The sequence below is a fragment of the Gigantopelta aegis genome, chromosome 14 (genome assembly GCF_016097555.1).
Source record: "Gigantopelta aegis isolate Gae_Host chromosome 14, Gae_host_genome, whole genome shotgun sequence".
Taxonomy (NCBI): domain Eukaryota; kingdom Metazoa; phylum Mollusca; class Gastropoda; order Neomphalida; family Peltospiridae; genus Gigantopelta; species Gigantopelta aegis.
Genome location: NC_054712.1, coordinates 5,880,956 through 5,895,886, shown reverse-complemented (window position 1 = coordinate 5,895,886; position 14,931 = coordinate 5,880,956). Strand labels below are relative to the sequence as shown.

At 37.0% G+C, this 14,931-nt stretch overlaps 1 protein-coding gene across 1 annotated transcript; it reads right to left on the bottom strand.

The window, feature by feature from the left end:
* Positions 1–7,610: 7,610 nt before the first annotated feature.
* On the bottom strand, positions 7,611–14,372 carry LOC121389415. Its single transcript, XM_041521034.1, has 3 exons — positions 14,044–14,372; positions 12,461–12,554; positions 7,611–9,478 (listed from the first exon to the last, which is right to left on the bottom strand). The coding sequence occupies exons 1-3, from the start codon at positions 14,353–14,355 to the stop codon at positions 8,067–8,069; spliced, it is 1,818 nt and encodes a 605-aa protein (XP_041376968.1). The 5' UTR covers positions 14,356–14,372; the 3' UTR covers positions 7,611–8,066.
* Between the last annotated feature and the right edge of the window lie 559 nt (positions 14,373–14,931).

Genomic DNA, 14,931 nt, shown 5'->3' with positions numbered 1-14,931 from the left:
CACGTGCACAGTCCATTGGCTTTTCGCGCCACCCACAGACAACAAAACCCCCACCATCTTGCTGACAAAACTGCCTGCACGTGGAAAAACAGTCCGTTTCGTGCCGTGGTTCTACCGAGCTAACGGAGCCAGATCAGACTTTGTGTTAATCATATGTGCTCTGGGATTTTGTTTTTCTTTTCAGGGACGGATCTATCATGTCCAAGGGAAGGGTGCTCGGGGGTATGCACCATCCCCCCACGCCCGATGTTTGATGTGGAAAAACGACGAATTTATTGATGTATTAGAAGATGAGATGCTATATCCTTCTCAGCTTGGTGTTCCAGGGACAGAACAGTGGCGTAGTGAGGGGGGGGGGGGTCACGGGGTCCATGCCCCCAATCAAACTTGTTTTCTTTTTTACTGTATTAAATTATATAAAATTGTACATACAAACATGCATGCATACATACATACATACATACATACATACATACATACATACATACATACATACATACATACATACATAGAGTGGGTTGCCTCCCCCAATATAAAATCCTGGCTACGCTAGTGGAGGTTGTTTCTTTTTTCTTTTCATTTTTTTTTGGGTGGGTGGGTGGGTGGGGGAGGAGTTCCCATTCATAATTAAATAAATATATACTCTATATATATATATATATATATATATATATATATAAAAGTGATAATATATTCATTGTTTTTAATGTTGTTAATGGTCGTAATAGGTAACATGGATTATTTTTTATAACTTAGGTGGTCTTAGTGAAAACAATTATTTAAAAATTATAATAGGTACATGTATTTTCATTCTAAACTGATTAAAACTGTTTGCATGTTCTTCTAAACAAACCATAAAGTATGCCTAATGAGCCTATCTATTGTGCCAATTGACAAATTGAATTTTTCATCATGGCCAGTGAATTTTCAAATCCATTGTCCCCATGGCAAGTAAATTACAAAAATTCCACAACCCCTGCATATATATTCGTTGAAGACTTCACAGCTGTTTTTGAAAAAAATTGCAGTATACCCAGCATTATTGTGTGCTGTACCATTCGAAGTAATCTCGCCTTTATAAGTTAAAAGATAAAAAAATGCTACTAATGGACTAATTTGGCGAGTTTCCTCTTTAAGGCTATATGTCAAAATTACCAAATGTTTCACATCCAATAGCCGATGGCAAATAAATCAATTTGCACTAGTAGCGTCGTTAAATAAAAGAAAGTATAACTCTCTTCTTTTTAAAGTTCATGGGAGTTCACTAACATTTATCATAACTCAAAAATATAAAGTTCTATTATACCTTCCATAACAATTATTGTTCGACCGTTTTCTTGATATTATTGCAAAATACCAGCGCAAAATTGTCTAGGTGACAAACAATGTATTCTTGGTTATTTTTTCCAGTTAGATGAATACAAAAACGTTTGTTTAGTTTAACGAAACCACTAGAGCACATTAATTAATTAATTGATCATCGACTATTGGATGTCAAACATTTGATAATTCTGACACATTTTTCCTAATGCAGCAAGGGATCTTTTATATACACAGGGGCGAGACGTAGCCCAGTGGTAAAGCGATCGCTCGATGCGCGGTCGGATTAGGATCGATCCCCGTCGGTGGCCCCATTGGGCTATTTCTCGTTCCAGCCAGTGCTCCACAACTGGTGTAACAAAGGCCGTGGTACGTACTATCCTTTCTGTGGGATGGTGCATATAAAAGATCCCTAGCTGCTTATCGAAAAGAGTAGCCCATCAAGTGGCGACAGCGGGATTCCTCTCTATATATCTGTCCAGTTGACCTTTCATTCGACCAATCAAAACCTTACTTGCAAAATCATGCCAGTGATTTGAAAAGAATTTCAAAACATTCGGGATTATGCCGAAGGTATACGAAATGATTCGTGTGAATTACGAAGTATGCTGGAAACTAATTTCAATATAAAATTTTATATAAATTCATTTCAAGACGAAAACAAATACGTGATGGTATAGCCATAAAATCTGTTTATACTAGTATACAATCCAGAGTTCATTACTGCATTTCCCCCCCTGTTGTTTCAATCTTGTAATAGACCAACAAGTCAGACTATTGCATAAATAGTCTCGCCCAATATTTTTTGAATTTCTATCCTCCCGAATAACGCTATAAAAGGCGATGTGTAATTGGTCGATATTTAAATTGTTTTTTTTTATAGATGAAATGTCACCTGGACATGGGAGTTCACGTAATGCTGTTAGACCTACTGGTAGACCAGTAAAGCTAATTTTAATCAGATTGGTGATCAGTCGAAAGTTCGTAAGATGTATTCTGAATTTACAACTCCACAGTGTCATCACAATTCTGATGCATGCCGACCGGTTACATCAAGATAATCCGTTTTGAACTTGGTGGAAATTGGCACCACCAAGAGCGTCCATTTGGAGTGCACAGAAGTGGATATTAAAGGGACATTCCCGAGTTTGCTGCAGTCTTTAAGATGCTATCGACTAACAGAGACTTTTTAACGATTGTAATTACATATCAAATATATTTTTCTGCATAAAATATTAGTGGCTGTATATTAAACGTGTTTCTGATCGTTCTAATATTTGTACTAGGTTGATTTTTATTTTATTTCCTAAAATATAGTTTTTTCGTACGTACGAAATTCTTTGAAGACAAAATCCAGTTTGGGCTTCTTAGAAATATCAAGACGACCAGAAACGCATTGAATATACAGACACTGATATTCTAAGCAAGAAAATATATTTAATATGTAAGTTTAATCGTAGAAATAGTTCATTAGTCGGAAACATCTTACAATGGAACAAACTCAGGAATGTCCCTTTAAAAGCAAGAAATAGTAAGTTACAATCAGGTGTACCACTGATGTTGGTAGAAGTATACCATGGGACGTAAACCAGTGGTTGGTCAATGATTGATCCCAGCCAGTGGGTCCATAGTGGGCTATTTATATATCCAGTCACAATTGGAGTGGCGTGTGCTATCCTGTCTGTGGGACGGTGCATATAAAAAGATCCCTTACCGTACTACTTATGGGAAAATGTAGCGAGACTCTAAGACTATAAGTCCGAATTAGAAAATGTTTGACATCCAAAAGCCGATGATTATTAAATCAACGTGTTCTAGTGGTGTCTTTAAACAAAAACAAACTTTAACTTTGACTGAATGACAGCGATGACGCAAAAACAACAATGAAAAGAAAACACACTTCACCACTTCGGTTGTCGTTACAATTTATAATCAGCGAAACCATACGACATTAGCTCCTTACGAAAACATTCGCGCCATTTGTCTCTGAGCTTCATTTGTGCAAAGCCTTTTCTACAAGCATTTTTACAGACATCCAAGAAATTCCGCCCTCGCTAATTACACATGTAAACTGCGTTTAAAAAACACGCTCCTCCGTTGCGATGAGTGTGCACGTGTTTTGTGATGAACGCGGCCCGCGCTGTTTCCCGTGAACGGCCGCAATATTTCACGGTGGGAGAACATCCAGATGGGGTCTGATGATGGTGCCAAATCGAGCCGTTCGACTTTTCTCTCGTATTTCATCGAGATTTGACGCTGGGTGATCACCTCTCCTGGTTTGCACACTTAGTGGCAAATGAAGATATACCTTGAAAGTACCGCTCCCGGCAGTAAATGCAGGCCACACACACAACATGGGATATTCAGGTCTTTGTTTCGGGCTTGAAAAAAAACCCCACTTCAAAGTCCATTCCATATTTCCGTGGATCTAGGTTGTGGTGTTATTTTGGTGATTTGAAATCTTAATTTATTAAAAAAAATTTAATAAAATTAAAAATAATATATCAAACAAGACACATAGCCCAGTGGTAAAGCGTTCGCGGTCGGTTTGAGGTCGATCCCCGTCGGTGGGCCCATTGGGCTATTTCTCGTTCCAGCCAGTGCACCACGACTATTATATCAAAGGTCGTGGTATGTCCTGCTCTGTATGTGTGATGGTGCATATAAGATCCCTTGCTACTAACGGAAAAATGTAGCGGGTTTCTTCTCTAAGACAATATGTCAGAATTGTCAAATGTATGACATCTAATAGCCAATGATTAATAAATCAATGTGCTCTAGTGGTGTCGTTAAACAAAACAAACTTTAAACTTTTAAACTTCGCGATGTAAGATAATTTAAGGAAACAAACGAAGAACAAGATGTTTCCTACTTATAAATATGTTTCATACATACCCGTTGGTGAGAACATCATGTGTTATTTTTGATAACACATAGTTGTTTATACATGTACGTGTGTTAACAATTTCAATACATACGACTGGTTGCTCCTAGATGATGACCACGTCACTAATGTCACACGTCCAATAAAAAAAACAGCGCGATAGAAATCGATTAGACTTTGACGTATAGTTAACCTAACAATCATTTGTCTGTGATGCGTAAGTCAATTACAAGTGCAACCGCTTTTAGTCGAAACAAAAATGTTGAAATTGGCTTAAAACCTGGTTTTTGAGGATATTATAAGAAATAGAATAATACATTCGTGTCCGTTAGATACCATTTATCTCACAACTCGTTGCTTAAAAACCTATCAAACTCGCTTTCGCTCGTCAGATACATTTTGAAACAACTGGTTGTGAAACAAATGGTATCTAACGGCCACTCATGTGTTATTTTCCATATATATGTTTTGTTTAGCACATTGGTTAATTAATCATCAGCTATTGTATGTCAAACATTTGGAAATTCTGATAATGTAGTCTTCAGGGGAAACCCACTAGATTTATGCATTAGTAGCAATGGACTTCCCACAGACAGGACAGCACACACGATGGCCTTTGATATACCAGTCGTGGTGCACTGGTTGGGTCGAAAACAAAACAACAATAAAACGTAAAACAAGATAAAACAAATTAAAATAATTTTTTTAAATCACGAAATTAAAAAAAAAAAAAATCCTACAACAGAAAAGTCAGACAAAGAATGAAAGAAAGAAAGAAAGAAAGAAAGAAAAAAAAGAAAAAGCTCGCAGTTCTGAAACTGAATCGACGAAACTATTATTAGCATATCCAAATGAAATCTCTATAGAACGTTGTTAAAAGTCGTGACATCAATTTTTGATTGAAAACATACGCGTGTATTTTATTGCATATGATGTTTAATAGAATAAGATTGGGCACAAGTTATCCAACTTAGAGGCAATATCCTAATTGAAATGTTAAACTGTATAATAATGGCGACTGCAAGATTCAATAAATAAATAAATAAATAAAATCAAGAAACAAAAGTAAACGTTTTCAATAAAAATAAATTCTAGATCAAGACCCAGAAGCATAAATACTTATATATTTTAATATGAAATTTACTTATTGTTGTTATTTGTTTATTTTCTTCTATTTGCCTTATTTTGTGTGGTTAAATTTATTTATTAATTTATTCATTCATTCGTCCATTCATTAATCCATGCTTATTTATTTATTTGTATGTATTGTTTTTGTTATTTATCTTTTTTGTTTTGGCTACTTGTTTTTGTTTCTTGTTTGTTACGTTGTTTAACTGAATTATGAAATATGAATGTGTATTTATTTATTTATTTATTTATTTATATATTTATGCTTCGATTTATATTGTTTAACTGAATTATGAAGTATCAATGTGTATTTATTTATTTATTTGTTTATATATTTATGTTTGTGTTTATATTGTTTAACTGAATTGTGAAATATGAATGTGTATTTATTTATTTATTTGTTTATATATTTATGTTTCTATTTATATTGTTTAACTGAATTGTGAAATATATATATGTATTTATTTATTTATTTATTTATATACTTATGTTTCTATTTATATTGTTTAACTGAATTGTGAAATATGAATGTGTATTTATTTATTTATTTGTTTATATATTTATGTTTCTATTTATATTGTTTAACTGAATTGTGAAATATATATATGTATTTATTTATTTATTTATTTATTTATTTATTTATGTTTCTATTTATATTTCGCTTACAGAAGGCCACAACAGACAGCCGATTAGTGCAGTGGTGGCATGTGAAAGATTTATAAACAGATTGGTTCTGAGGTCATCGCAAATTGTCCCCATCTCATTATTTGCCGCTGTCGTTTGACCTTCTTATCACGCAGAGAGTGGGTGTCAGTTTGATAAACCTCTTCTGGGATCGCCATCCTACGAACGTGGCTCACATCCCCGTGCGGTTTCTCCTCAATGGCAGGATAACAAATGTGTGTTGGCCACTTGTAACCACTAATAGGGGTGCTTCGATAAAAAGGGAAGAATTTACCGTAACTGATTGTTAGCGTCACGAGTAAGTTATGTCCTCGCTGGCAGAGTGATTAAGCAATAGTTTTAACAATGTTTAATGTCTAGTTATTTTGAGAGAGAGAAAATCCCGTCAAAACGGTTGATTCTTGGAGGACGTGCCCAAGACAGTCGTGCTTGAACCTTCAGTGGATGTAAAAACAAGTCAAATGTGTTCATTGAGAGAGAGAGAGAGAGAGAGATAGAGAGATAGAGAGAGAGAGAGAGAGAGAGAGAGAGAGAGAGAGAGATGCCCTGATATTTTAGCAGGGGGAGGGAGGGTCCAGACTATGTCGAGCTAAAATTTGTAAGAGTCGAGATATGTTCCCCAGGATAATATCTTGAAAAAATGGGAGACATTTCTCTTGACCTGGGGTGGTTGTTCGATCCCAGAAACTCATAACCTGCACGCGCCTGGAGAGAAAGAGCTAGAGCTAGAGCTAGAGAGAGAGAGAGAGAGAGAGAGAGAGAGAGAGAGAGAGAGAGAGACGCGGAGACATAGACAGAAACACCCAAGAGAGACAGACAAGATAAAATCATCTATAGAGTAATAAAAGGACCGACGAGGACAGAGATAAGAGGAACCCACTGATGTCAGTCATAATAATTGTAAGGGATCCTCCAACCGAAACAAAGCAACGAAAACATGTCCAATGGCAGCACAGCACATGTCACGGCTTTTGATATAACAGCTGTGAGGCACTGGTTGGGGCAGAGACCCCTCTCCCAGTACATTGAGGTCTATCGATCCTACGACCCATGGCACCTCATACGAGTACTCAAAGGTGTTTACGTTTCAATTAACAGTAACAATTGCTTCTCAATTCATCGCTGTTGATTTGCGTATATGCCTAAGACGACAGTCACTTTTCGCACTCTTGTTTTGGCTTTGTACACAAGATATAAAACATATCCAACGGTAATTTATTTATATATTTGACAAAAGGTACTTTTTATTTCTTTCGTCTTTTAAAACTTAAACTTAATATGTTGCTTAAATTTATGAAAAATAAAAACATACCGACCTGTAAACAGCGTTGTCTGCTTGTTGTAGAATTTTGACAGGGGTCAAGGTTTATTTTAATATGGCGACGCGTTGTAATAATATAGCTAATTTTGTAATAATATAGCTAATAATGCTTTCCTGTCTGTGGGAAAGTGCATATAAAAGATCCTTTGCTGCATTAGGAAAAATGTAGTGGGTTTCGTCTGATGACTATGAGTCAGAATTACCAAATGTTAGACATCCAATAGGCGATCATTAATTAATCAATATGTTCCAGTGGTGTCGTTAAACAAAACACACTTTAACTTTATTTTAGAATTAAATGTTTAATTACACTGTTTATTGACATCTTCGATTGGTTTGTTGATTTTAAAATATATACATATTGAACTGTATGAAATAATCAAACCTGAAAAAATCAGATGTATCTGTCGACACTAGATGACAAAGTCACACATGAACAAACCAGGTGTACCTGTCGACACTAGATGACGCAGTCACACATGAACAAACCAGGTGTCCCTGTCGACACTAGATGACACAGTCACACATGAACAAACCAGGTGTACCTGTCGACACTAGATGACACAGTCACATCTGAACAAACCAGGTGTATCTGTCGACCTTAGATGACAGTCACACCTGAACAAACCAGATACTAGATGACACAGTCACACCTGAACAAACCAGGGTTATCTGTTGACACTAGATGACACAGTCACACCTGAACAAACCAGATACTAGATGACACAGTCACATCTGAACAAACCAGGTGTATCTGTCGACACTAGATGACACAGATTCATGATGGCCGCTATCTCTCTTGTACGTGTACAGATACTTTTTGAAGTCGCCCTCTGTTGTTATGATCGCTGACCAAAGATGGTGAGACGATGCAGCTGTAAAGGTGATGTTGTAATTCTCTCCAAATTCGGTGTTGGCGTGGTAGATGATTTCAGCAGCCACGTGACCAGAAGACGACACTTCCATTTGATCAGCATCCACTATTTGACACATTCCGTCTGTGAACTCCACAACAATACGGACTGAGGCACCCATAAGAACCTTCTCACGCAGGTCTGCAACTGATCCACTCAAATTCTGTCCATCGCCTGTCATAGAGAGAACCTGGATCCATTCACGTGTGTCCACAAACCAGTCTATGTTCTGCTGTTCATCCAACTCTTCTAGTACCGAGTCCGTATCAAAAGTGTATCTGCGAGTCTGGATCTGGCCATTTGACGATACAATCTGCCTCTGAGTCGTTCCAGATGGATCAAAGCCAGTGACGCCAATCGGTTCCATCCTGTCATCTGAACATGCTGAGATGGTCTGACCATGAATGTAGACGGCTTTAGTGCTTGAAGCGACGTCTCCTGTGTAGACTCTCAGCCGGTGACCACTGAGTAGAGCTCGAGCTAAAACAGTTACAGAACCATGGAATGTTTTACCAAACGTATTTACACTGAATATCTTAAGCCAGCAATCATCAGTACACCAAGTCAATGAGTGTCCAGCATGTTTGCTCACTGACTTATAAGTTCCTTCTCCTACGTTCCAACGAAGAACGAGCAGAGAACCATTGGTAGGAAATCTCAACAAATACCAATATGGTGGAGTTTTCTGCTTTATATATGGTGTCATCTTTGTCTGACCTAACTCACCGATGAGCTCAGCAGCAATCGCCTGTCCATCTGGTCGTATAAACAGTGAACTGAAAGACATGATGGTGGATCCACCTCTAAGTTTTGAAACCAGCAATCTACTATCACTAATACGAAAAACCCCAGTGTCGTCACTTTCAAAACATTGACTCCCCGCTGAGAAGTCTTTGGAGTACCACGTAGCTTTGATTGTAGACGAAGACGTCGATGTTAGCGACCCGGCTATGTCAATGGCCATCACAGATTGGTATTTCCAGTTCAGGGTGTCTCTAAATATTCTTCTAGGATTGGCATCAAATGAGTTCCAGGATGACTTATTAAGTTCATGCACGGACTGACTCCATGTGTTTTGACCAAATGTATTCACCGTGTTGATCTTCTTGTCATCTGTTATGTACTTTATTTTTACACCGAAGATTTCACGTTTATCCAGTTTAAACTCTTTAATACTTTCATCAGTTTCACTGTTGTAGAATGCCTGCCATTGTTTGAAGCACGAATCTGAAATTAATAGACACTAGTATTTGAATGTGCCAACACCTGAAATAAAGTTAAGTACCACAGTATTTTCGCAGCATATTGTGTAATCTTATATTAAATGGCACTGTGTTATTAATGTTAGGCGAGTTAAAATCCTTTTTTTTCAAATTATTGTTCTACTATTATGCCGTACCTCGCAAACAACACAACAAAATAAACTTGCATATCACTGTTATATTGTGCAAAGTTCATCTGATAAAAGGAGGCAATTGGCTGCTTAAATCAACAAAATAATACATTTAGTGACATTAAACCATGAGCTCACATATAGGCCGGGTAATCAGTTTGAAAGTTCATTAAACATGTAAAAAATGTCCCAGTTTAGGGGCGGGATTTAGGTCAGTCGGTCGAGTGCACGCCCGAGGTGCTTACGTCACAGGATCGAACCACTTCGATCGATTCACACAACTGGTCAAAAACCGTGGTATGTGCTTTCCTGTCTGTGGGAAAGTGCATATAAAAGATCCCTTGCTGCTAATGGAAAGATGTAGCGGTTTTCTCTTTTGACTACGAGTCAGAATTACTAAATGTTTGACATCCAATAACCGATCATAATCATTGTGCTCTAGTGCTGTCGTTAAACAAAAACAAACTTTAACTCGTCACAGTTTAATGTTGTGTGTATGAGCTATCATTTTGAATCAAAGAAAGAAATGTTTTATTTAACGACGCACTCAACACATTTTATTTACGGTCATATGGCATCAGACATATGGTTAAGGACCACACAGATTTTGAGAGGAAACCCGCTGTCGCCACTTCATGGGCTACTCTTTCCGATTTGCAGTAAGGGATATTTTATTTGCGCTTCCCGATAGGATAGCACAAACCATGGCCTTTGTTGAAACAGTTATGGTCCACTGGTCGGTGCAAGTGGTTTACACCTACCCATTGAGCCTTGCGGAGCACTCACTCAGGGTTTGGAGTCGGTATCTGGATTAAAAACCCCATGCCTCGACTGGGATCCGAACCCAGTACCTACCAGCCTGTTGACCGATGGCCTAACCACGACGCCACCGAGGCCGGTCATTTCGAATCACTGCTTGCAGATGTTGTGGCATCCCCCCAAAACAAACGAATGACTCCTGTTTTGTGGGAAACGTTGTCATAACTGGTGCAATACAACATTCAGTTATTGTGAAGTATGTACAGGAAGATATCTGGCTTTCATTTTACGACCAATAATATATTAGAGAGTCTCATTTGGGTTAAGGTGTTCGTGGGTATACAGGATCTGTTTTTGACCCTTCTCGAACGACTTCTTCCATTAACAACAATGCACAGTAAGATACGACATTCGCCAAACAACGCACAGTAAGATACGACATTCGCCAAACAACGCACTGTAAGATACGACATTCACCAAACAACACACAGTAAGATACGACATTCACCAAACAACACACAGTAAGATACGACATTCGCCAAACAACGCACTGTAACATACGACATTCACCAAACAACACACAGTAAGATACGACATTCGCCAAACAACACACAGTAAGATACGACATTCGCCAAACAACGCACAGTAAGATACGACATTCGCCAAACAACACACAGTAAGATACGACATTCACCAAACAACACACAGTAAGATACGACATTCGCCAAACAACACACAGTAAGATACGACATTCGCCAAACAACACACAGTAAGATACGACATTCACCAAACAACGCACAGCAAGATATGACATTCGTTGCCCCCCCCCCCCCCCCCCGTCCGCTAGCTACGACCCTGATAAGAGCCCTGTTCTCCCTCACAGTCGTAACTCTTGGCCTTCCAGATGTCTGACGATCACTAATGTCACCTTTTGCACAATATTTCCGAACAAGCCGGCAAATAACCAGTGTGATTATAACCAGGGTATCGACCGACAGCCATATAGGGCATGCCTGCATTGATTATTCTTATTATGTGCCACCATCATAAGCATACGAGACGGGGGGGGGAGGGGAGCAAACCTCAAATTTGGGCAAACATTATACAGATATTCGGACAAAATGTGCTAACCTGAGACCTTTCTACCATGTATTTCCATAATTCTTCACTCAAAATTAGGTGTATTCCATGTAAAAATGCGTAGTGATTCGTTTACATAAGCTGTTAGGTAGTAATGCTAATATTAATAAATGTCTTTTTTTTTAAATCAACATTCGGGCATTTTCTTTTAATTCCGGCAAAAGCCCGCCTGCCACCCTGCCTACAACGTATTTTATAAACTGTACACGCAACATTAATTCCAGTCCGCCATTACTAGATATTCAAATGACGTAAGAATAGGTGACGCGGAGTCTTTTTGAATGGTAATGATGTCAAACTCGAATGACGTCATTTTGGATATCCTTACATACAAATAAACCAGTGCTTAACGGGGTTTTTTTTTCTTGACCCTGGACAGCTTTCAGTGCAAGGTTGCTATTGAAATATTTTTGAATGATGTCTATGAATGCATACGTCAGTTATGGAGTTTACATCTAATTTGCAAATTATCACATACTAAAAGTATGTGACCTGAAAAAATATCACATACTTTGTTTACACTGGACATGCTAGCTAATATATGCTAGCATATATATATGTATATATATATATGTATATATACGTATATGTATTGTATGTGTGTGTGTGTGTGTGTGTGTGTGTGTGTATATATATATATATATATATATATATATATATATATATATACATATATATATATATATATGTATGTATATCTATATGTATGTATGTATATATATATATATATATATATATATATATATATATATATATATATATATATGTATATGTATGTATGTATGTATGTATATATATATATATATATATATATATATATATATATATATATATATATATATATATATATATATATATATATATATGTCATGTCCCCAAACGTCTTTTTGTACCTACTGTGTTTGACTTTATCTTACCCTGCACGGTGATTTCACAGAACGGTCCTCCATAACCTCCAGTACAGCTGCAATATCCGTTCTCATCTGGAAATCCGTTGTTCTCACATCGATTCTAAACAAGTAAATAAATTACAAATAGATTAAGCAAGTGTAGTCATTAGCAATCGCACACACTCATACACATACACACACACACGCAGACAGGCACACACGACGACACACACACACACGCACACACACACGCACACACACACACATACACACACACACATATATACATATATTATCCAACGATCCAGTTTTTATGATATTTTGTACAGGCAGAATTTGCTATTGTTATTATTTCTATTATGTCACAGATAGAAGACTAGTTGGTATACGTCACAGATGCAGCGCTATGAAGAACATATGTATGGTATAGTTATAACATATCACAGATATATTTATTATGAACAAATAGCGCATTACCGTACTGAACAAATGAGACGTGTAATACCCATCATTTGAACACGTCACAGGTAGAACAATATGTTGAACACGTCATAGTTGTCATTTTTACTATTTTGAAAATCTCACATATCCAATACTTACCATATTGAACAAGTCACATGTGTCATACTTAACATGTTCGGCACATCAAAATATATGACAGCTGTAATACTTACTATTATTAACCCGTCACAGATGTAATACGTACCAAGTGAAATACTATACATCAGTAATACTTATTATTATTCACCTGTCACAGGTGTAATACGTACCAAGTTAAATACTTACTATTAATAACACATAACAGTTATAATACGTACCAAGTTAAATACTTCACAGCTGTAATACTTATTATTTCTAACCCGTCACAGGTGTAATATGTACCAAGTTAAATACTTCACAGCTGTAATACTTATTATTTCTAACCCGTCACAGGTGTAATACGTACCAAGTTAAATACTTCACAGCTGTAATACTTACTATTTCTAACTCGTCACAGGTGTAATATGTACCAAGTTAAATACTTCACAGCTGTAATACTTACTATTTCTAACCCGTCAGAGGTGTAATATGTACCAAGTTAAATACTTCACAGCTGTAATACTTATTATTTCTAACCCGTCACAGGAGTAATACGTACCAAGTTAAATACTTCACAGCTGTAATACTTACTATTATTAACTCGTCACAGTTGTAATAAGTACCAAGTGAAATACTTCACATTTGTAATGCTATTATTAACCCGTCATAGGTGTAATACGTACCAAGTTAAATACTTCACAGCTGTAATACTTAATATTATTAACCCGACATAGGTGTAATACATACCAAGTTAAATACTCCACAGCGGTAATACTTACTATTATTAACCCGTCACAGATGTAATACGTACCAAGTTAAATACTTCACAGCTGTAATACTTACAATTATTAACTCGTGACAGTTGTAATACGTACCAAGTTAAATACGTCACAGCTGTAATACTATTATTAACCCGTCATAAATGTAATACGTACCATGTTAAATACTTCCGAGCTGTAATACTTACTATTATTAACCCGTCACAGGTGTAATATGTCCCAAGTTAAATACGTCACAGCTGTAATACTTACCATTACGAACACGTCACACATATTATATTCTGATCCTTTGGCAGCTGTGTTGGTGATATTGAACACTCCAAACAGGTGACAGATGCCCGGACACACCAACATCCCGTTACATCGATCGTCTGCATAGCACAGTGGAGCACACTCCAGTCTAGTAGCTACCCTGCTCTTGTATGTCTTACGGATCGCCCGTGCAAACGCACTCTCACTGAATAGTTCTTTCACCATTTTCAAATCGCCACAGTTGGTCCGTGCAAAGTCGTTCGCTGAACACGCAATTACTAGCAGAAAGGGAATTACAGAAAATACTATCATTGTGCAAATGAATATTACTATGAGAGAGTGAGAAAAATAAAATAAAAGATACAGAAAATGTTATATATACACAATTATTGTAAAGTTTGTGAAACGCTTGCGGGTAGTTAAACTTTCCCACTGCTTGAGCGTAACTTGCAGGAACTGTAACTTTTGAATAGTTAGCTCGTCTGCGTAAACTGCGTCTACTTTGTCACATAGCAACCGTCTAAACAAGCACACTATGGAACTGTTCCTTATTGATTGGTTTTTTAATTTGTTTTATTATAATAACAATGCATATAACAGTTTTAGCTAGCTGTACAACATATCGTCCTCAGAGATTACAGTGTAATCGATTAACTAAGAAATATCCATTATCCATAACTCATTACAATATGATCTACAAAGACAAATGGATTGCAACTGCAAATATTTGCTTTAGCAGTTTTAAAGGGACTGTCCTGAGTTTGCTACCATTGTAAGATGTTTACGACTGGTCAAAGGCCTTGGTATGTGCTTTCCTGTCTGTAAGAAAATGCGTATAAAAGATCCCTTGCTGCATTAGGAAAAATGTAGCCGATTTCCTCTGACTAC